Source organism: Protobothrops mucrosquamatus, unplaced genomic scaffold (genome assembly GCF_001527695.2).
Source record: "Protobothrops mucrosquamatus isolate PMUCROS unplaced genomic scaffold, P.Mucros_1.0 scaffold2097, whole genome shotgun sequence".
Classification (NCBI taxonomy): domain Eukaryota; kingdom Metazoa; phylum Chordata; class Lepidosauria; order Squamata; family Viperidae; genus Protobothrops; species Protobothrops mucrosquamatus.
The window spans coordinates 1-23496 of record NW_015388199.1 but is presented as its reverse complement, the minus strand read 5'-3'; the positions used below and the strand labels follow the sequence as shown (position 1 = coordinate 23496).

The following is a 23496-nucleotide window of genomic DNA, read 5'->3' as shown; positions in this document are numbered from 1 at the left end:
GGTTACATTCAACCAACTTATCATGACTGCTGAATCCTCAAGCAAATGATTGCCTTCATATAGGAAGAAAAATACAGCATTTTTAGCATTTGCTTTATGTATTGGATTGCATTTGTGTTCTTTTTGTGACTTTTCAGCAAACTTTACCATTGTGGGTTCCCTCAAAGATGTAATCCAGTCTTAGCTATCTTTTTGCCACTTTATTGAAGCATTGCTATTTGGCTGTTATTTAAGGTGCAATTGTTATACAGTATCAATAGTTTTACTCTAGTGCAATACATCATTTTTTTGTTACAGAGTGATGGTATTTGACAGTGCTTTGTGAGAGGACACGGTACTTAATCTCATAATCATAAAAATCTTCTTAGTCCTTTAATACATTTATTTTTACTGATACCTCTATAAAAGCTAAATTAAATGCCCTTTAGAAGAGTGGATTCTCTACAGCACAAGAGTTTCAAACATCATGGCCTTTTCAAAAGAAATGTATAACATTCTACATTGAACTATGCCAGGGTGACAATATACATTAACCAAAAGCTTACTTATAGATTTCCATACAAGAGAATATTGTGTATTGACTATTGATCTTTTTCATCCACCACCCATACAAAGACCTGCTAATTTATATTACTTGTTTCAGAACACAAATGTTTATACTAGGTTATATTTAAATTTTGACATTTCTAAATGATAATTAAAGAAGATTGGCTCTGATTATCCCTACGATCACATGTATAACTCCCCTCCCAGAAATTCACTTTTATTACATATATATATATATAAACACAATGTAGCATTTAATATAAAAGTTGGAACAATTCACTCCTGCCAGTGCAACACCATTAAATATATGATCACCTTAAAACGTAAATTAAAAAAATGTAAATAAAAAAGCACAAACTCCTTAAAAAAATCAAAGTGCATTCTGAGCTATAAAAATGGTGGTTACATTGTTGATTTGTAAAAAAAAAAAGGGTAAGTCCCAAAGAAGGATTGTTGTAGCAGTTGTTGCAGCATTTGAGGTGATAAGGCACTATTGCCATTTGTGTATTGTTTCAAAAAATCCAGACAGCTCATAAAGAGTTTTTAATCCATCAAAATCCCCCACCTCTTCTTTCCAGAGCAGGCAGATGATACTGTTTCATAGGAGATTTAAATTCCTTCTGTTTTTCAGACTGTTGATGAGACAATAGAAGTTAAAATGGGCTATAATCTACTGTACAAAATAGCATGTAATCTAATAAGCAAGGCAGAATTACCTTGCGATGTGTCCCAAAATATGTTATAGGTTGCAAAACCTGGACTTGTCTGTTGGATGCTGGGAGGGTAAAAACTGACTGAAATGAAGGATTAGGGTAAGAAGTCAAGTTGGTTACAGCAGGAACTGTCAGTTTTGGCAACTCAACTGCATTGGGTAGTCCATGATGTCCCAGTGGATTCTCCTGGGCTTGCCTAAAAAAGTTCTTTTAAAATAAAAATACAAGTTCAATTTTTAAAAATAATTTTGTTATGTAAGATAAATGTGTTTGATCACCTCACATATGCTTTAGGGTGGTTTAGATATTGCATCCTGGGCAGTTACTCCCAAATGTATGTAAAGTTCTACCCAAATGTTTCTTTGGGAAGACTGCTGCTTGCCTTTGGAATGAACTCATCAGATGGAAGCATAGTGTCAGTGAAAGCCTTTATATAGTTAGATCAATAAAGGGGAAGAGGATTAAATGGTAGCAATTATATTCTATATATTTTTAAATGAGTAGCCAAAGGTTACATTCCACTACTTTCAGACTTGCAAGGTGCATATGTTGAAAGTGGATATTTGTTTGGAAAATTGGCTTACAGTCTTTGATGGCTTATTTGTAAAATTGAGCCTTAGAACCTTAGAATATATCTTCTTGGACTCTATCCTTAGAAGATATAACTCTGCAACAAAATATAGGAACATACTAGAATTAATTACTTTTTATTCCCTAATTGTGATTCTGGGGTTTTTTTTGGGGGGGGGGGAGGAGATGAGAGTAGAGAACGGATTGAAATAAACTTTGGGAATTATTAGACGGATTTGTTGATACACTTAATATTCCCAGAATAGATGGGAAGCTGGCAAAATCAGACACTGCATAATTATTATATATTGATTGCATGAATGAGATGTAAATTGAAAAATTTCCAGAAAAAGCGTAGGTCTAGTTAATTCCAGCACTAGTTTGAATGTGCTCACAGAATTACAAAATATCAGGAACCATATATAGCATATCTAAAATTAAACTATCACACTATTCCATGCATTGTGTGCATAAGAGATAATGGTATAAATTTAAATAAAACCTTTCTGAACCTGTCAATCACAATTAGGTGTCCAATAGTTAAACAGCAAAAAATAATTAAAAATGCTGAAATCTTTTGATACAAGAATTCTCAAACATGTTTCACATGTCTAGGATGATTAATTAAAGCAGCGAAATTGACAGTGCTGTTCTGTAAGTGTGTGAACAAAAATGGCAGCAATTAAATAGATTTATTACTCAGTCTTTGATTTAAAGATTACCTGCCTTTGATCCTCCTTTGAAACACGCCGCAAGCCAAGAGAATCCCTTTCTAATGGATTTGCTGCTAATCTCATTTTTCGGTGTAGGGTTAAAGCTTGTTTCTCTGCCAACCTGTTTAGCGTAAGTCAGATAAAATCCCATATATGAGCTTTGAAATTTTTTCCCATCAATTAGACAATCAAATCATTCATTTCCCTCCTTATACGTTATTAACAAAGACCTGAAATGCAAATGCTAAATATTCACACCTAAGTATTAACTTAAATTTTAGCTTAGTTGATCAAGAATGATATAGCTTAGGTATTTTAAATCTTAGCTGGCTAGAGACATTTTCAATTGACTATTGATTCAAAATCAAATTTTATTTCACATTCCCTTACCTCAATTCTCTGAAATAAGGGTGTTGCAGTGCTTCATGCGCACAGATTCTCTCATCAGGATCATACTGTATCATTGCATACATAAGTGTCAGGCTCTTATTGGACAGGTTAGGGATAAATGGAGAGATTCCTTTGCCTTTTCTGATGGGGAAATCAAAACTCATCACTCTTGACCTGCATAAATGCAGTGAAAGAAAACACATTCCTATCAACTGAGTCAGGCTTATTGATACTGAAAGAATACAAAAGAAATTAAAATAGAAGCTCCAGTTTGAAAGCATTCTTTGTCCCTGTAGTTAGCCATATAGGGCAAATTACATGTATGTGACTATATCATGAAAACACTACAATTTAATGCTTGTCAGATTTGGAACACAAATATGTTTGGGCAGACTTGTGTTATGATGCCATAACAGCACAGTGGTTTTCTTTAGATCCATTTGATACTACCCTCACTTGAACATGGGAAGTCAAAGTAATTTTAAATTTTGTTTTCCAGTTCATCGACATGATATCTGTTGAACTGGAATAAAAGGGGCACTCAGTAATAAACATCCCTTAAAAAGTTATTCAGTAAAGCTAGTTAAGTCTATATAGCAGCAGCCCAACTAAGTGACAGCACCTATAATCTTAGTTTATTTTGAAAAACTGAACAGAATTGATAGACCAAAAAGACCAACAAGAAATACCAAGTCTGTAAGTAGGACTGGGAAATCAATTGCACCATATTGCCAAGAAAATTATCAATGCTTGTCCCCCCCAAATTAACAGAATTCAAGGTCTATTAGTTTGAATGTTTACTGAATGCCAAAGATACACAGATGTTACAGTAATTTATAGAAATGGGGACTTCCTACAGTTTTCAAATTCTATGACACTTGCAAAAAGAGCTAGAAGCATTTATCAAGGGAACAGTAATATAAAACAGTCTTAATACATTATGAAAATAGGACATGAAAACAACATGGTTTTGACTGTAGTTCTGAATTCTGAGAAGTGGACCCAGGCTATATGCTTTTTAGATTTGACTATGGTCAGCTGTAAGGTAATAAACACACACTTCTAATGCAATTTTAGGCAACTTTACTTAAATAAAATACAATAATGAATATTAAGGGAAACTACACTTACTGTTTGAACTTATTAAGAATCTTCTTTGGAGGGGTACCTATGATATCATGGATTTTTGATATTTGATCCAGTTCATTTGATCCAGGAAAAAGTGGGTGGAAACTGGGAACAATAAAGAATTGTTAATGTGATGAATACCATTGTTATGAGAAAACTGTTCATCCTCGGTACTGAATAATATTGTTGGTACTAAATAATAACATTACAGCAGATAGTATTTTTAAATCAAATACACTGTCATTAATCCCATTCCCCACCTGTGTATTATATAACATCTTTCAAAATAAAAAGGGGAAAGTATCAAAAGAGACAAGTGATATCAAAAAATGTTATCTGTACAATTCAGCCTGTAGCTACCTAAGGACATAAATATTTCATCAGCTAGAAATAAAGTATTTGTTGCTAAAGCCTATAATCCCCAAAATTCAACATAATATGCACATGACATGGCTTTGCCTCAAGTGTCCTTCTCAGAGACACGTTTACTATTGACTGCAGCTAGATAACAGCCACTCTTGAAGCCTGAATATCACATTAGGATTTTCAGCTAAATTTCAAATTATTTTTCCTTTCTTCATTAAGCTACTGATGTTCACTTTTCTAACCATTGACTAAATCTAGATATACAGCAGCAAAGCTCACAAACCCCTCAGTTAAAACAATGAAGTTATGCCAGATAAGAACACAATGATTAACAAACAGTAACAAATACCCAACTCTTTCTTATTGAAATAGATTTAAGTTTATCTTCAAAGTGTTAAATGACTTTCCCTGTGCCATTATGCAATTCATCAACCAGCAATGCAGACATTTGAACTCGAATTTTCTCCGTGTGTTTTACTGTTCAAATCTTTCCCAGTATTATATTTGTATTTTTCCCATAATTCAGCCTATAACTATCTCATATCTGTACAAGCCTATACTTCATAAGAGTTTCTTTATTCTTTTTAATTTAGCCACTTTCCTTCTGATAAATAACCTACCTTGCAATTTCATAAAACACACAGCCAGCACTCCAGATGTCCATTTTATAACTGTAGTAACCATCTGTAAGAAGACATTCAGGTGCCCTATACCAGCGTGTAGAGATATATTCTGTATATGGCTGCTTAGAATGTATGCTCCTACAGGATCCAAAATCTCCAAGTTTGAGAAGATCTTGCTACAATAAGACAAATTGTGCATCTCAAATGATTAGGCATTAAAATGATATTTACAAATAATGAATTACTAATAATACTTCAAGATGAAATTAAGGAATCTTTATCCACCTCAGCTGTTCTATTTGTGAACAGAAAAGACTGATTACTTTAATGTTCTAAATTGGTAATAATTGACTTTTGAATCCTTGGCCACAAGGCAGCCTTTGGAGTAAATGTGAAAATACATACAGGTAGTCCCAAAGATGCTTTTCTAAAAGGCAACTGGACTTTCTTGATTTTTTGTCTTTGAAAATGTTTTGCTTCTCATCCAAGAAGTTTCTTCAGTTCTGGGTGAGAAGGGAAATGTTTTTGAAGAAAAAGACCTAGGAAGTCCAGTTGCCTTTTGGAAGAGCACCTTTGGAACAACCATGACCTGGATGACTGAGAATCTCCATAAACATACATATAGGTAGTTCTTGATTAAAGTTCAGCAACTATTTGAAGTTGCAAATGACACTGAATGACTGGTGCTTAAGACTGGTTCTCAAAATTCCAGCCAACACACTACCTCCATGGTCATGTCATCGTGATTCATGTGCTTGGCCTGCACTGCATGAATGCACCAGCCTGGATCCGTTACTCTGGAACAGCAGCAATCCCTTCTCAGCTCACATGCACTTACCACAGCAACCCTCCTCCCACTCCTCACCTGCCCTCCAGCCTCCTTGCAAGCTGCCTGGAACTTGCAATTTTCAGTCTGCTTCCTCATTGACTTTGCTTGTGGAAGCTGGCAGGAAATTGTAAGTCACGGTCACATGATATCCTCACTTAATGATGGCCACAGGGAATGCTAGGATGCTGTTGCTAAATGATGCAGTCATGTGACATGTTTCATAACTGCAGCATTTAGCAATGGAAATCTTTGAACATTAAGTCTTCAGAGAATTGCTAGCACAAGTTACTCAAGAAAAATCAAATTTGATTTTTTTACAGCCTTTTTCAAAAATGACTGACTTGCCTAAAAAGATGAGTAATAAAAGATGAGTAATAAAAAAAATCCTGATGCTAAAAAGCAAGACAGTATTAGCTCTAAAGTAAGTATTTGACAGTTAATCATCAGAAAGTTGAAATGCACTTTTTCCTATAGACATAGGATGCATATTCAAATACCAGTCCTAGAACAAATATAAGAATTTTGGTAAATTCATATTGCACATATTATAAAACAATCAAAGACAACCTACCTTTATTAATATGTTTTCAGGTTTCACATCTCTGTGAAATATTCCATTCCTGCATCAAGATAAAAATCAAAGGAAAGGTAAGTATTTTTATCTTAAGGCTGTGGTGCAGAAAGCCACACATCCCTTGGGAGTACTCAAGCCTACCCCTTAGTTTCAATATAAGTTGTTTCACCCATCCCAAAAAATTATCCATAAAGTTCTGAAGATATTCCAAAGAAGAGATGACAACTAGAAAATAAAAGCTAGTCAAAGCCTATGGCACCCTTATATACATTAGGTACATGAATGAAAATCTATGGATTCCAGCCCATTTAAATATCCAAACTGTAATTTTGCAAGCAAATAAGTTAAAAGCTTTCCTACCTGTGTATATGATCAAGAGATTTGCATAGCTGGTACATATAATTCATTGTTTTCTTTTCAGACAATGGTTTTTTCCTTCCTGGAATTTGGAAATCAAGTTTAATAGGTGTTTTTTTTTTAATAAAGATTGCTTGCGTATAAAAACAGCTTGCAATGATTTTGGCTAATTTATTTTTAAATCTAGTTATGAAATACTTACCTATGACCTATAACCAAGTCCCCTAACTAGCCAATATTCAAAGCTGCTCTATTCAGAGCAACGTGTCCACCTTCGGGGGTGCACCATTGGTATCTTTTCTAAAAAGACAAATCTGACTACAGGACTCATATCTGAATCACTGGAATGTGTCCTCTATAAGGCTACCTTTGAAAAGGATTTGCAAATTGTACCTGATATGAAACACAGCGGGCTAGGATGCCTTTTAGACTATATTCTACTGGTCATATATCAGTTGCAATGGTTTTCTATTATACACTGAAAAATTTAGAACAGGACTCTAGCTTTTATATTTCATGCAGTTATTCATTTCGAATCATGAGTATTTGGAAGCAGAATAGGCCCTCATTTCATATACAACTGCTATAACAGAGACAGCAATTACGTACCACAATGACATAGTAATTTTCCAGTTGTTGGCATACAATTGTCATCTTTGATTGACTATCCATGCTGCCTTGGCTTTGGTTGATGGTAAGGGTGGGGCATAGATTTAACAATTCTTAATACAGCAAATATACACAGTGATTAATGAACCATATTCTCCTTAAATTTTCTTGCAGACTGGCCCCTCTTTAGGATAGCATTCTCTTTCAATATAAGTCATTATATGGAGAAGCTTTCCCTATATTCCAAAACCTCTCTCTGCCTTAACTTATTCTGAAGGAGATCAACTGCCACCAGAAAGAGATCCTGTTTACATGCACGTTAATCTGAAGGGTTTTTCCATAACTGCAAGTAAAACATCTATTTTCAACATGCAACAGTGTCTTACTTAATATTTGGTTAAACTAAATACACATCTATTTCACTTGTGAAAAAAAATTGCTTAAAGAGACATTTTTCAGATATTGTGTATGCTACATACCTTTGATCAATTCATAAATATTCATGTCCATAAGTTCACATATTAATGCAACAGCACCAGCTTTCTTGTCACTAAAAAGTGGGTTTTAATGTAATTATATGAAAGAAAGAAGAATAAGTTATATATGCACGTAAAGAATAGGACATATTTTTCAATTATTTTTTTTAAGTAGATCTACTATTATTAGTTTTCTATATTTTTCATTAGCTTTTACATATGCATGAAAAAAGCACTTTATGTTAAATAGAACAGTTATATGCCACTCTAGATATACTAGAGATGAGCAAGGTTTTTATCATAAGCATACTGACTCAAAATTGCTGAAGAAGAAAAGGAAAATCAAGTTCATTTCGTGATCTCATCTTTCATGATCCTGAAAAAGATTATATTGGAGAAGGATGACTCTCTTTAAAAATCCTCTTCCTCATCAAAAGTGCTTACCAACCCCCCCCCCCCAGCATTTTTGCAGAAAATTAGAAATCAAATCTTGTAGGAAATGCATCTTTGCTATATTGCTGAATCAGTTTCTCAATAACACAAGAAGTATCTAATAAGTTAATTACTGAATGACAATTGTGAAGAGGAAAATTATCCCTCTTTATCAGCATGATAGTAACAGTGGCGGTATGAAAGAGAAGAGGAAGAACCTGTAACAGAGGACAAACCTTTGATAATCTCATGTGGCTTGCAAATTGTTCACCCTTATGTAAATGATAATCAAAACAAATCCATGTTGTACCTGCATATATTTTATTAAATTAGAACCAACATTATTTAAAAAGGAAAAATAAATGCTTTTGATGTTAACTTTTTTTTGCCTGCCACAATCAAGAGATTACTTACAGTAATATATTACTTCTATCATCACCAAAAACAATATTAGACTTTAAGCAAGCAACAGAATAACTCTTGAACACACAGATGTGCCCTATAACATCAGATTATAACCCATCTTGATCAATTCTGTGGTCACAGATGGGGATCTTTCTGAGCTCTGAAACTTGACAAGTAACTATAATTGGACAAGTCAAGATTAAACTTGAGACAATTCTACATGCTGTTACTGAACTACAACTTTCTGCAATTGGAGAGGAAATTGCCTTGCTCTAAGAAAGACTTCCTCCCTGAAAACTGGGTATAGACATCTGCAAAATTCTGTTGCTTTTATTAAAATGATGAAAGCAGTATTGTTCCACAAGATCTCCTCTTTTGAACATGCATGAAAGAATATGACATATACGCAAAAGGGCCAAGGGTTTATCTCAATGTTGCTTTTGTTCTGCCCTCACCTCCTGCTGCCACAGAAGCCACTGAACCCTGGTATTAGTGCCTTCAAAAATGTATCTTTTTTAAAATAAAGAGATTTATATTTTCTCTCTTCAGAAATGGTTAAATAGAACAGTTGTCTGGCAAAATGTGTGGTGAGGATTTATGAGGATTGTGAGATTTCTCTTTCATGGTAACAAAATAGATTAGCATGTTCAGAATATTCCTTATTGTCAACTGATCATCTCCATTAGTCAGATGACCAGATATGACTTTTCATATGACACAATGAACAGAATCTAATAACACACATCTTCAAGTAATCCCCCACTGCAAAATCTCAAGTCAGCACCTACGGGAATGAGACTGGATTCTACATATTGCACTTCAATTCTTAGCCCCTAATTGCATTTTTCTTATATTTCTGCCTTGACACCATTAGTATTGTCAGAGGCCAATTATGAACATAGAATAAAATGAATGTGATTTTTAAAGTCTTTATAGATTGCCAGATCAATCCTGAGAGCCTATGTCACATACTCTTAGTCAGCGTTAACACTCTTAGTAGAACAGAATGATGGCTCAATGACTACAGAAAGATATATTATTTGACTCATATTAAGTTCCAAACTTAATAGTCCACACAACCTACTCCTTGCTTGCTGTTATCTTGAAAAAAGGTGCACGAAATGGCAAAATTTCATCATTCTATAGTGAAAGTTTCATCTCTCAAAATAATTTTAATCAGAATGAGATTCGTTTGATAAATAGTAATTGAACATCTCTTTATCTGGTGATCAATATGTATGGTACAGAATGGGAATCAAAAAAAGCACGCATCACTTACAAAATCACTTCATGCAATGTAAGGATATTTGGATGTGGATTCAATCGCCTTAATGCTTGAATTTCTCTCAGGTTATTCACATGGTCAATACTAGTAGAAAAGATTAGGTGAAAAATAAACAACTGTCATTTACACATTGTTGTATGGATTTTCCTGACTCACACAAGGCATAGGTTGTAATAGTCTCTTGCAGCATGTTGCCAGCTTGCCTGGGTGTGGTGTGACATTTCATGGCTCTCTTCTGTATGAGTACTGTATGAGATACTACTTGCAAAACGTCATGTTTTTTTTATATGGTGGCATAGAAAATAGTATAATAAACACACCTCCCTGTCTTTCAAAGATTATGAGCTCTTGAGAAGGAAATCTCAAATCTGTGCAATGCTATATTTACTATACACTGTAGTATATGCTAGGATCAAGAATTACTAGTTTGAACACACATTATTTAAGGCCAATAGGACACATTAGGAAAAACAATCTTCATCTCCAAAGGCAGCTAGATTTTATATATGCATTTACAAAAAAAAAGATGTTTTAAAATCAACTTTTGACAATGAAGATTTAAACAAAACATTTATATACTGAAGCTAAATAAGAAGTTAAAATTAAAAAGAATCAAACTTTACCTTTCAAAATGCTGTTTCATTTGTTTACAAGCATAGTAACGTCCATTGTTTAGACTCTGTACCTTCAGAACATCAGAAAATGTTCCCTCTCCAATTTTACCAATTGTTTTGTATTCTAGAAAGATTAATATTGAAACAATAAACTAGAAGTTAAATGTATATATTTAAATTCTGCTTCATCAAATATGTTCACAACTGTAGCTTACTTATTCTAATAGCATACTTGTTTCCTCCCGAGATAAACAATATGTCTTCCAGGTAATTCCCATATTATCACTGTAGTTGTTTAAAATTAAGGTTCATCTCTATGCACTGGGAAAGGATTATACCAGTACAATTTATTCTTGAGAATTACGGTATATGAGAAATTCTGCTTGTGTTTGCTAAAATAACATTTAAGTGCTTTCTATCAACTACATCTCACATACTTATCATCCACTTAAAATAATCTGCAGGATAAAAATTGTGTAAGTTTTAGTTTAGTTTTTTAGAAACCCACGTTTTTTGTTTTCACTAAATATAAATTATACATATATTGTGCTTAAATAATATCACTATCATTAAAATGGACTATTTTTATATTTACATACAATTTAGCATATCTTAGCGCATTATCAATAATCACCTAATGTTCCAAGCATATAAATTTGAAGAGCTTAATTCTAATGTTGTTCTATATGACCAGGAATAACATATGAAGTTTTAATCAAACTAATATATGTGTTATAGGCCCACAAACAATATTCCTCCAAATACATTGATCCTTCATTCATTCATTTCTACTGAGTTATACATCTGGAAACTCACCCAATTCTGACTACTTTTTGTATATACCTTTCTGCTCTAAAATTTGGTTTAGTCTTCTCCCATACATATCACTTCTACAGCAAATGTTCCTAGAATTCTCCATTGCCTAACTTCTGTGAGAATTAACTTCTTCAGATTGCATCTAGCTGTAAAGAGAAGTATTTCCAATATAATTGTACTAGTAATTCATATTTAATAAGACTTTTCCCTAACCATTGTCATGTTTCATATTTTTTAAAAAAACAAAGTATCATATTTCGCAGTGAAGGAAACTTCCATTTATGGTTTGTTTATAGTATTTTAGATTCAAAGGGTTGGAAGTAACCTTGGATATCGTCTAGTCTAAAACATCCAGTGTTTATGCCTTAATTCCTCATTTTTATTCAACCACAATCTTTGTCTATAGTAAAGTTGGCTATTCTATAATAGAAAGGAATTTGCTTTATTAATACAATTTTTACATATTTGAGGAGTTAAAATTAAAAGAAAGAAAAATCAAAAGACTATGTTCGTATTACACACAGTTATGTGAAAAAGAAAGATTCTCCTTCTTGAATTCTATGGTTTTATGGATCAGGTCATACATAGTAAAAATCATCTGGTCTTTAGCAGTTCTTAAAAGTAGGTAAATACAACTTCAGATGAACAACAACACATGACATATTATATCATGCCATTTATTTTACAAAAAGAAAGCCAAAATGGAGAAGCCATGTGTGAAAAACTAAGTACACCCTTACTGCTTCCATAGGTACCGTATGAAGAGGCTAAGTAGCAGCCAGGTGCTGCTAATCAAGTGCCCTTGATCAATTGATCATCTATACAAACCAAAGTTTTAGGAGTCTCCAGGTCTCCAGCATTGAGGTATGTGTTAACATAATGCCAAAGAAGAAAGACATCAGGAACAATCTTAGAGAAACAATTGTTGCTCCCCATCAATCTGAGGAAGATTATAAGGACATTTCCAAACAATTTAAAGTTCATCCTTTTACAGTGAGGAAGATTATTTGTAAGTGGAAAACATTCAAGATGGTTGCCAATTTTCCCAAGAATGGATATCCCAGCAAATTCACCCCAAGGTCAGACCATGCAATGCTCAGAGAAATTGCAATAAAGCCAAGAATTACATCTCAGACTCTACAGGCCTCAGATAGCATGTTAAATGTTAAAGCTCAAGATAGTACAATTAGAAAAAGACTGAACAGGTATGGTTTGTTTGGAAGGGTTGCCAGGAGAAAGCCTCTCGTCTCTAAAAAGAACATGGAAGCATGGCTTAGATTTCCAAAGTTGCATCTGAACAAATCATAATACTTCTGGAACATTATCCTTTGGATAGACGAGACCAAAGTGCAGATGTCTGGTCATAATGCACAGTGCCATGTTTGGCGAAAACCAAACGCAGCACATCAGCACAAACATCTCATACCAACTAGCAAGCACAGTGGTGAAGGGGTGATGATTCGGGCTCATTTTACAGCCACAGGACTTGGGCTCCTTGCAGTTATTGAGTCGACCATGAACTCCTCTGTATACCAAAGTATTCTAGAATTAAATGTGAAGCCATCTGTCTGACAGCTAGAGCTTGGTTGACATTGGGTCATGCAACAGGACAAGATCCCAAGCATACCAGCAAATCTACAACAGAATGGTTGAAAAAGAAAAGAATCAAGGTGTTGCAATGGCCCAGTCAAATGCTGTGGCAGGATCTCAAGAGAGCTGTGCATAAACAAGTGTCCACAAACCTCAATGAACTGAAGCAATGCTGTAAATAAGAGTGGGCCAAATTTGTCCACAACAATGTGAGAGATTGATACAGTCATATAGAAAACAATTACTTCAAGTTATTGGTGCTGAAGGTGGTTCTACATCTGCAAGCTATTGTATCATAAGGTGTACTTAAGTTTTCCTCACATGGCTTCTCCATTCTGGCTTTTTGTAAAATAAATGACATAGTGTAATATGAGGGTGAAGGTTCGTTCTCTGAGCTTGTGGGTTGGTTTCTGAATGTTTTGTTACCAGGCTAGGTGACATCTTCAGCAGAGTTTAAACTCTGCTGAAGATGTTATCTAGCCTGGTAATGAAACGTTCGAAAACCAACCCACAAGCTCAGAAAACAAACCTTGATCCTCATCCTACACCTGAGCTACAGATATTCACCACTATTGCATACTGTAATATGTCATGTGTTCTTGTTCATCTGGGATTGTATTTTTTTAAAGAACTGCTAAGGACCAGATTTTTACTATGTCCTGATATGTAAAACCATAGAACTCAAAGGTGTACTTTCTTTTTTAAATTACTATATACATAAACTTTCCATCAATAACTGACGGCAATCTATTTTGTACTAGCAGGAAAGTTGATAGGGCTACAGTGATGCTTAAAAGTTAGCGGGGCTGCTTTTTGTTCACTGCAACTGGGGCTTTAGTCAAGGTGGGGGAGAATAATGAACAGTTCCAAATATCAAATTTGGCACAAAACCTTCAGGCCTCTGCTAAAATGCTGAAGATTTCACCTTTCAGCACAAAAACCATCCAAAGCATACCTCCAAATCAAGAAAAGAAAGGCTTCACCAGAAGATCAAAGTTTTGGAATGGCTCAGCCACAGCCTGGATCTGAATCCAATTGAAAATCTGTAGGGTGACCTGAAGAGGGCTTTGCACAGGAGATGCCCTTTCAATCTGACAGATTTGGAGCTCTTTTGCAAAGAAGAGTGGGCAAAGATGCCCAAGGTAAGATATGCCATGCTGATATGCCAGGGGTGTCAAACTGCTGGCCTGTGGGCCAGTTTCTTCATATCAAAGCCCCGCTCACCTCATTGCTGGTAAGGCAAAAAGAGTCGCGACATGTCGCGACACGTGACGTGACGTGGCGAGTTTGACACCCGTGTCTTATCCCAAAAGACTGAATACTGTCATAAAATCAAAATGTGCTTCAACAAATGTTTAAGGATGTGCTTCTTTATGCAACCATGTTATTATATTTTTATTGTGATCCCCCCAAACAAATTCAGTTTTGTTTTTCAACAGAATTGTACAGCTTATGTGTTATACTGAAGATGTAAAGAATTCTGAAGTGATTTCTCTTGGTCTGAATTTTTTACATTTCAGAAACCTGGCATTTTAACAGGCATATATAAACTTTCTATCTCCACTGTACTTTCTCTTGAGCTTCAGGTTAGATACCCTGACCTTTTTTTTATATAGAATATGCTGGTGCAATTCAAAATTTATAGTTCCATCAATGATGGCAAGCTCTCCTGGTCCAGAGACAGTAAAGCAGGCTCAAAATATATTGCCACCACCATCTCTCACAGATGGGATGGTTTTATGTTGAAATGTAGGATTTGCCTTTCAGCAAATATGCTTTTCATTCAAGCCCAAACGTTCTATTCTGCTCTCATCCATCCATAGAACATTCTTCCAAAAGCCATGTGGTCTTTTGCAAACAACCTGGACAGCAATATTATTTTGGGGAGTAGCAGCTTTCTTTTTGCAATCCTGCTGTACTATTGTTGTTCAATGTTCTCTTGATAGTGGTCTCATGAATGCTGGCATTCACCAATACAAGACAGGCCTTAGATGTTTTCCTGGGGTTGAGACCTCATGGAAGATTACACACCTTGCTCTTGCTGAGAGCTTAGTGGGTCAATCATTACTGGGGAGGCTTGCCCATTTCTACACAATCTTATTTAACAATGATTGGTAAAGTCCAAACTCTTTGGAAATAGTTGTGCAAACCTATCCAGCCTGGTGAGTATGAACAATTGCTTTTCAGAGGTCCTCGGAAATTTCCTTTGTTTGGGACATGACACACTTTCACATACCTGTGTTATGAAGTTCAGACTTTGACAGTAAATACCAAAAATTCTGTTCTTTAAAGAGAGGCAGGATCTCCCACATTTGCATTATCATCCCACTGGTTGAAACACATGATTCTAATTACCCTTTCAAATCAACTGATAATCTTAGAGGTTTATATACTTTTACCATGTGCAAAATATGTAGCTTTGCATCAATTTTTCCTCAATAAATGAGCAAGCATAATGTTTTTGACTCATTTGTTTAACTGGATTTTCTACCTAGTTTTAGGATTTGTGAGAACAGATCATATTTTAGATCATAGTTATGCAGGCACTTGAAAACTCAAAAGGATTCACAAACTTTCCAGTACCACTGCATATCATAGAAGTGGGTAGAGCCAGACTTTCTACATTTTCCAAATTTTGGGAGGTTACTAGATGTTTGTATTTGTATACACACATAAACATATATAGGTTAAGGCTTGCTTGTTTGTTTCCTATCTCAACATAACTTGGAAATTAAAGATGCTGATTTTCAGTGACTGGGGTCAGAAGCAAGCCTATAAATTTCAAGGAGGTGCCTATGGACATATGATCTTAGCTTGCCTGTATATCTGTATCATTCCAGGCACTGAATAAAGTTTATTTCCCATTCTTACAAGTGATATACTTGTAAGTACTATCACATGACCTCTACTATCTCTCTTATGGTAATATGATATAAAACTTGTTTTTTCCTATTTCAGCAAAATGATTTATGATTAACTGGGAACTTAGTTTTATGAGAGACTGAGGGAATTGGATATGTTTAGTTTTGAGAAAAGACAATAGGGAATATGAAAGTAATTTCTAACTATCAGGAGCTATTACACAGAAGAAGCCCGAGAACCAATTATTAAGACAAGGCTGATCTTTGCTGAATGTGTCAAACTGCAGGGTGGGCAACTGTCTTTCAGGGAATGCACTAAAGTAGTAGACTTGGCTGAAACAAACTATTCTAATGGCGCCTATGATTTATATGTATATCATCTTATCCTTTATTTTATTCAATTTATATAAATATAAATTATGATTTTATTTATATATATAAATTATGACTGAAAAAGATTACTCTATCCCTTATTTCCACATAGCTGCTTTAACATTTGTTATAAATCACCTTCTATGCATGTGATCATTTTCACATTAATGTATGTATATGTATGAGGGACCATTAATCACCTGCCCCTAGTCAGACTATTTCAAATTCTATAATGAGATATTGAAAACTGTTGCTGAAATTATACAGTATACAGAAATATCCACTTTAACTGATAGGATTCCTCTAAAGTTGCTAGCTTCTACTTGTTTTTACAGATATGAATAAACTATTAGAGGAAGAAAGAACAATCTGTGGCCTCCAAAACCATTTTAATGTTTGTGGGGAAAACAGGAGACCATCTTGAGTTAATATACACACACAGATTGACAAGGCAGAGACATTGGCAGGTTAAAAATAATAAAAGCCCCTGACTGCAGTTACTAAAAACTGATGGTGCATTTTTGAGGTAAGAAATGAAAACAGTAACACATTCCTTAAAATAGATTTTTTTCATCTAATAAACAGAACTCACCAAGGCACCTTCCTGAAATCTCACATCCACCAAAAGGCTATATATGTCCCATTTTAGATTATCATTCTATCTGCTGTAGTCCTTACTCCCTCTAAACCAGTGGTTCTCAACCTTTTTAATCCCGCGACCCCAACCGGTCGTAAGTCGAGGACTACATCGGTTGTAAGTCGAGGACTAAACCGGTCGTAAGTCGAGGACTACCCAACCGGTCGTAAATAGAGGACTTTTCCTGCCCGGGAGCGCCACACATGTGTGTTTCCGCCCCCTGCGCCGGCCGAGGCATAGCTGGCAAGCGGCAGAGACGGAGCAGGCCGACCACCAGCTGGCCCAGCCCAAGGGAGGTAAGGCACCCACCGGAAAAGGGGGAAAAATGGCGGACAAAAAAAATGGTGGACAGCCTTGCTTGGTGACCCCCATGAAATGGTCGATCGACCCCAAATGGGGTCCCGACCCACAGGTTGAGAACCACTGCTCTAAACAGCCTCCAGTTATCAAAGGATTTCCTAGTTGAGCTTTAAGGAATGGATTCTAACCACCAAGTGCTTCCTTTTCATTTCCGAGTTCAGTGAAAACTATGCCCAAACAGAAAGCTTTGCAAAAATCAGATAAAACTGAATGTCTGTGCTAATATCACAGAAGCATGCTTAGGGTGTGGAATACAGTCCGCCCATTTACTGTGGCTTGGTTTTTCATGGACCATTTCATCGAGTTCACCATGTTGTCCAAGATGTCTTGGAGCAGAAGACAATAATATCCATTCAAGCTTGGTTTGGGAAGGGCTGAAGGACAGATAGAACTGAAAGAAAACTGCAAAACCACTAAAACAGGGGTAGGCAACCTTGGCTCTTTTATGACTCGTGGACTTCAACTCCCAGAATTCCTGAGCCAGCACAGCGGGCTCAGGAATTCTGGGAGTTGAAGTCCACGAGTCATAAAAGAGCCAAGGTTGCCTACCCCTGCACTAAAAAACGTCCACACGCTTCTTACTGTTGGAGCCAAATAGAAGCCCCTATCAGTGTGGCTGATCAGCCCTGGTTCTGGAGTTCGCTTGCACGTGCCCAGGTTCCACGCTATTCCCTGACACGGCGGGAGCCACTCTTTGAAACCCCTCCCGCCTGGTTCAATAGCGGCAGGAGAGGGGGAGTTCCTAAGGCTTCCGTCAACCCACGCCCCCCCCATCCCGTGGCCTCGCCTGCGGGTCGTTGGCCCCAGTCCCAGCACGACGCCCTGGTCGAATCTCTAAACCAGGGGTAGTCAACCTTGGCTCTTTTATGACTCGTGGACTTCAACTCCCAGAATTCCTGAGCCAGCTAAGCTGGCTCAGGAATTCTGGGAGTTGAAGTCCACGAGTCATAAAAGAGCCAAGGTTGACTACCCCTGCTCTAAACAGTAAATGAATCAAACCAACTATGCCAAATATCCCCCACCCCTCCGAGTAGACGTTTCTTCCTCGGCTCACCAAGAAGGGAAGGGGTTGCCCCACCCTCTTTTCCTCCACACCAATTCTACGCACGCCCCCCCCCTCTCCAAGCCGAATCCGCAGGCCGAGCGGCGTTTCCGACCTATTCCACCACGTGCCGCGCGACCCACCACTGCGCCTCCTCCCTTACTGTTCATCCTCCGAGCCCGCCTCTCCCGCAGGTTCCCGCCAGGTCAAGGGGCGGGGAGGGGGGGCGAGGACACGGGTCCTCTCTGAACCGCCAGACCCCCTCCCCACGACAGAAGTTGTCAGCGCGCCATGTTGTATTCCCGTCACCCGGGCAACCCCAGAGCATCGAGCACCTCAACCCGGGAAAACGACCTAGCCCCACCCTCGCAGAGGCGCCGGCCTCTGACAGTGTGGCGCAAGCGCAGTTACTAACCTCCGCCCTCTCCCATTGACTGCGGCAGGCGAAGGGCAGGATTCATGTTTGCGGGCTTTCAGAATTGCGCATGCGGAGTGTCAATTTACTCCTTGCCCGCCGGCTCCCAGCCCCTCTCGTCTTTGCGCATCCTCAATCGTTACGACTGTCTAAAGAGGGTCTGTTAACAGTCGTCTCTCCCTTGCCGAGTTCGGGTGTGCAGTACAGTATGGGGTTTTTTTGGTAGGGCGAAGTCTGCCATTGGCACTAGTTAAGGATGCAACAGAGTTGAATGTGTTTTTCCTGGGAATAAGCCCTGTTCCAGCCCCCCCATTAAATAGCGAAGTAGTCCATTATGTTTTAGTGTAGCGTGGCGTGGAAATCGAAACCGACTTTCTAATACCTCAACCAAGCTCCATTTTAGTCCATCATTTGGTGGATGGCAATGAAATGCCGGGGGGTGGGGGGAGATTTGTAGGAACTGATGTGGAGACATAAGTCTCCTGCACGTGTACTTCTGCATTTGGTATTTGCAGACCAGCATATGGCAGGAACATTAGTTCATTCAGCATTCCTATTTTGTTATCCCTTTTGAGGTAAGCTGTATTATGTAAAGTGCAGGAATGGTTTATGACAAAAGCATGAGGAAAAGCAGATGAAAACAGCGCAATCTAGTTCACACCAACAATTTACGTTGCTAAGCAAAGTGGTTAAGTGAATCACACCTGATTTTATTTTTTTTGCCATGGTTGTTAAGCAAATCACTGCAGTTAAGTAAATCACATGGTCAATCAGCAAATCCAACTTCCCCCACTGACTTTGCTTGTTGGAAGTTGGCTGGTATTGTCACAAGTGTTGATAACGTGACCCTGGGATGCTAGTCATAGGTTATTTCATTGTAGAACCAGTATTGAACGGATATTAACTTTAATGTATTGTGTTATTGATTCACTTTGCTTCATATGCTGCACATATTGAAAAAAAATGTGTAAATGGAATTTTGAAAATTCAGCCTCTGAAACTGTCTGCTGCTGCAAAAAATCAACCATTTGTGAAGAAACTAGCTATAAATTCTTTAGCATAAGACGAACCATAATAATAAATAAGAACTTTGATAGTATTGATAGCATTCTTTGTCAAAGAATCTGCTACTGTATATTTTCCTTTGCTCTGGTATGGGATTTGTAGTCTGACAGAGAGATCAATAAGATAAATTATAGATTGAAATGTTGAGTTATATAACGGGAAAAGAAAATTAAAAGAAAGCAAAGAATCTAAAAAAAATTATCCTGAACACATTGTTGAGATTTAATAACAAAGAAAGTAAAGTAGAGTGCCTTAACAAGATGGCCGGTTAGCTCAGTTGGTTAGAGCGTGGTGCTAATAACGCCAAGGTCGCGGGTTCGATCCCCGTACGGGCCATCGGGGCTTCACTTTTTCATTGAAATTCTAGTAATAAACTTCAAATGAATGCTTCACCCACGCCAAAGCCACTTGAATGGTATCATAAAATGGTGTACGCATAAAGGTATCAGATTTTTATTAAAATACAGTTGGGCAGACATCTTTAATAATACATCTTTAAGAAAGGACCTAATATACCCCATAGAAGTCTGTCTCGCTTTCAATTATGTTGATATTCCGGGAGCGGGTGGGGGGGGCGGCGGCGGCTCGCCTTTAACCCTCTACCAGATTTCCTCATAGCTCTCCGTCAAAACGAGGAAATCCAAAGACGTCCGATTTTTAACCCCACGAAGTCCATTAGGAACGGAACGGTGTTTATATCTTTAACTGCGCAGACTGGGTACTGATTTGAGGTTTGGCAAATTCGCAAGTTAAGCACCAGTCTTTGAGAAGACAAGGGAAAGGCAACACTCGGATCCTTTGATCACCGCCATCGCTTCTAAAGGCTGCTGAACTGAACTCCTTTCGGATCGGGAGACGCCGGACGACAATTTCAGTTACAATAGCAGATTTGTCCCCCGACAGCTCCCACTGCAGCAGCGCTCGACTTCCTTCTCCGCCCCTCTCGTGACGTACCGCAGCGAGCACTCTCCCCCCGCTCCCCCCCCCTCCTTCAGCACCCGCGTGCTCCGCTCTTCCGGAGTCCTCGATTCCTGAAGCGCGAGATGGGGCCTTCCCCTGCCGCGCTTGCCTCCTAAGATGTCTTCTCCGGGGCTCAGGAGCGACGCTGCTGCGGCTGCTGCCGCCTCTGCTGCTGAGGGCCCGGCACCAGGCCCTCCAGGCGAGAGGCCGTTGATGCCGGTCACTGAATTCCGCTGCGGGAAGCCGTATCGGGCGTCCGAGGCAGTGGCTGGAAGTGTCCCGGGAAAGCTACAAGATGAGGGGCTCCCTCCCCCGGTCGGAAAGGCGGCGGAGAGGGCCGAGGACCGCCGTCCCGCCGGGGCTGCCGTATTAGCTCAAGGGACCGCCTGCCCCACTTCCCTCTTGCTGGCTCAGAGTTTCAGCTCGGCGGCTTCCGCCTCACCTTCGGGGTCTCAGCTGCCCACGGTCGGCACCCTCCACAACCCGCCACAGCCGGGGCAGGATGGAGCTCAGGGGGTCGGATCCGAGACAGAGTCTCTTCCTTTGACGGGGGCCCTTCTGTTCAAGGTAGAAGCCTGCGATGGAAATCGTAAACAAGAGTCTCGTTTACGCGAATTGTGGATTGGCGTGATTTTTATCCCGCGTTCCTGGGAGTCCTTCCTGTGCCTGTTACTTGAACAGGCCTGTTATGTGGGGTCGTGAAAAGACACATCTATCTCCCCTCTATTCTGCCCTTATCAGTTTCCACTTGCAACGCTATATCCAGTTCTGGACACCACATTTCAAAAACAATCGGGAACTGGAGTTCAACGGAGTTCAGCGGAGGAGGGTGAGGGGCTGGAAACCAAGTCCTTTCAGGAATGAATAAAGCAGTGTTTCTCAACCGTGACAATTTTAAGGCATGTGGACTTCAACTCCCAGAATTCCACAGCCAGCATTGCTGGCTGTGGAATTCTGGGAGTTGAAGTCCACATATCTTAAAATTGTCAAGCTTGAGAAACACTGGAATAAAGGAATTAACCATGTTAATTTGCAAAAGAAACGACTGAGAAGGGATAATAGTGATCAACAGGAACAGGATAATAATGATCAAATATCTGAAGGGTCTATCACACAGAAGAGAGGGGAGGACTTACTAGGTTAAAACTACATGGGAGTAGGCTCAGGGTAGATAACAGGAAGTTCTTTGTTGAGTTCCCCAACAATGAAATGGGCTAACACAAGAAGTTATAAGTTTTCTTTCATGGATGTCTTGAAACAAGCCTTCAGTGGTTATCTGTGAGAGGCGCCCTAATGCAGCATTTTCCAATCTGGACAATTTTGAGATGTGTGGACCAATTCTCAGAATTGTAATCATATTTGCTGGGAAATTCAGGGAGTTGAAGTGCACATATTACAATGTTGCCTAAGTCTGGAAATTCTGCACTAAATAGGAGCTGGACTAGATGACCCTCTAAGATTCCTTCCAAGTGTATGATTCTGCAGGCTCCTCTTCCTATTTGACATGTTTCATGTACTTTATTACTGAGCACTTGAAACTGAACTTATGAATAGGCTCTAATAGTGTCTAGCTAATTCAGTGTTCAGTTAACAACTGCTCTGTAGGCTTAACAAATGCAGCATTCACTTCGGAGCCATCACAGAAAAAGGCCCTAACATAAGATGTTAGGTGTCATGTGGTGTCTCACTTAATGACCACAGCTTACAACCATAATTCCAGGCTCAATTAGGGTCATAAGTTGAAGACTATGTGTACATGGATCTGTTCATGAATTCACCCAATGTTTAATCTGCAGCCTGCATGGGACTTTATTTAAAATGTTGCATAATTAGCAAGTTGTGACTTGTTTTGTTCCCAAAAAAGTTTCTATGTATATAGGATCAAAATAAAAGTAAACAATATAATTGTAATTAGAAAATGTTTATGATCAAATCTTATTTACTTGATCGTTAATCTTTCCTCTCTTTTTTATAAAACAGTTGGAAACCAGTCATGTCCAAGTAGAGTCTGATCAAATAAAAGAGAAGAAAAGTTTGGAATTATTTTCTGCAAGAGCTGTGTCTAAAAATATAGCTGGGTCTCAAGCAGTTGAGAAGAATTCTAAGCCTTTAGGACTCAGTGCCATTAATCCTGAGATTTTTCAGATACAATCTTTTCCAGGAACTGGATCTCAACAATTTTTCTTATTTAATTCTTCTAAACCTACAGTTCAACTATTTCTTCCGTCCCCCCTACATCCCCTTGGACAAGTACCAGTAAGTAAAATAATTACACATGGGCAGAAACATAAATCCATTATAAAAGGTAGGGGAGATTCTTCAAATGTTTCTTTGGTTTCAACTTGTTCAGCAAAAACCCTTGTAAATGAGGGGAAGCAGCCAAAAGAGCAAAAGATTAAAAAATCTTTGAAAGTGGCAACTCGTTCTGGGCGGATTTCTCGCCCTCCAAAATACAAAGTTAAGGACTACAAATTTATTAAAACAGAAGACTTGGCTGATTGTCACCCATCTGATTCTGATGACTATTCTGAGCTGAGCTTAGAAGATGATGAATGCAACAAAGTAAAGGAAGTATGTGAATTATTTAACCCCTTTAACTATGACCTGCGACCAAAATTGTTTAAGTGTCAGAACTGTGAAAAATCCTACATAGGAAAAGGCGGATTATCAAGGCACTACAAAATAAATCCAGGCCATGGGCACCGAGAGTCTTCAGAATCTTCTCCTATAAAGAGATTTTCTAGAATG

At 38.1% G+C, this 23496-nt stretch overlaps 1 protein-coding gene and 1 non-coding gene across 3 annotated transcripts; one reads left to right on the top strand and one right to left on the bottom strand.

Moving 5' to 3' along the window:
* Positions 1 to 185: 185 nt before the first annotated feature.
* MOK (MOK protein kinase) lies at positions 186 to 18505 on the bottom strand. Of its 2 annotated transcripts, XM_015824051.1 has the most exons (12): positions 18472 to 18505; positions 10640 to 10754; positions 10011 to 10100; positions 7898 to 7968; positions 6813 to 6891; positions 6450 to 6498; positions 5047 to 5225; positions 4064 to 4165; positions 2933 to 3106; positions 2552 to 2663; positions 1263 to 1466; positions 186 to 1178 (listed from the first exon to the last, which is right to left on the bottom strand). In XM_015824051.1, the coding sequence occupies exons 1-12, from the start codon at positions 18476 to 18478 to the stop codon at positions 1098 to 1100; spliced, it is 1263 nt and encodes a 420-aa protein (XP_015679537.1). In that variant the 5' UTR covers positions 18479 to 18505; the 3' UTR covers positions 186 to 1097. The 2 variants fall into 2 exon arrangements, with proteins under 2 accessions (XP_015679537.1, XP_015679536.1); XM_015824050.1 differs by lacking the exon at positions 1263 to 1466 and having other exon boundaries at positions 18472 to 18486.
* A 1545-nt stretch (positions 18506 to 20050) lies between these two features.
* Positions 20051 to 20124, top strand: TRNAI-AAU. Its single transcript has one exon. It is a non-coding gene; the product is annotated as a tRNA-Ile (tRNA).
* Positions 20125 to 23496: the final 3372 nt, after the last annotated feature.

Excerpts from the sequence above, each read along its gene's own strand:
- MOK (XM_015824051.1), bottom strand. Across the intron at positions 1,467-2,551 it reads CAAAGGAGGATCAAAGGCAG|AACTTTTTTAGGCAAGCCCA; the intron begins GTAATCTTTAAA and ends TTATTTTAAAAG. Across the intron at positions 1,179-1,262 it reads ATTTTGGGACACATCGCAAG|TCTGAAAAACAGAAGGAATT; the intron begins GTAATTCTGCCT and ends TCTCATCAACAG.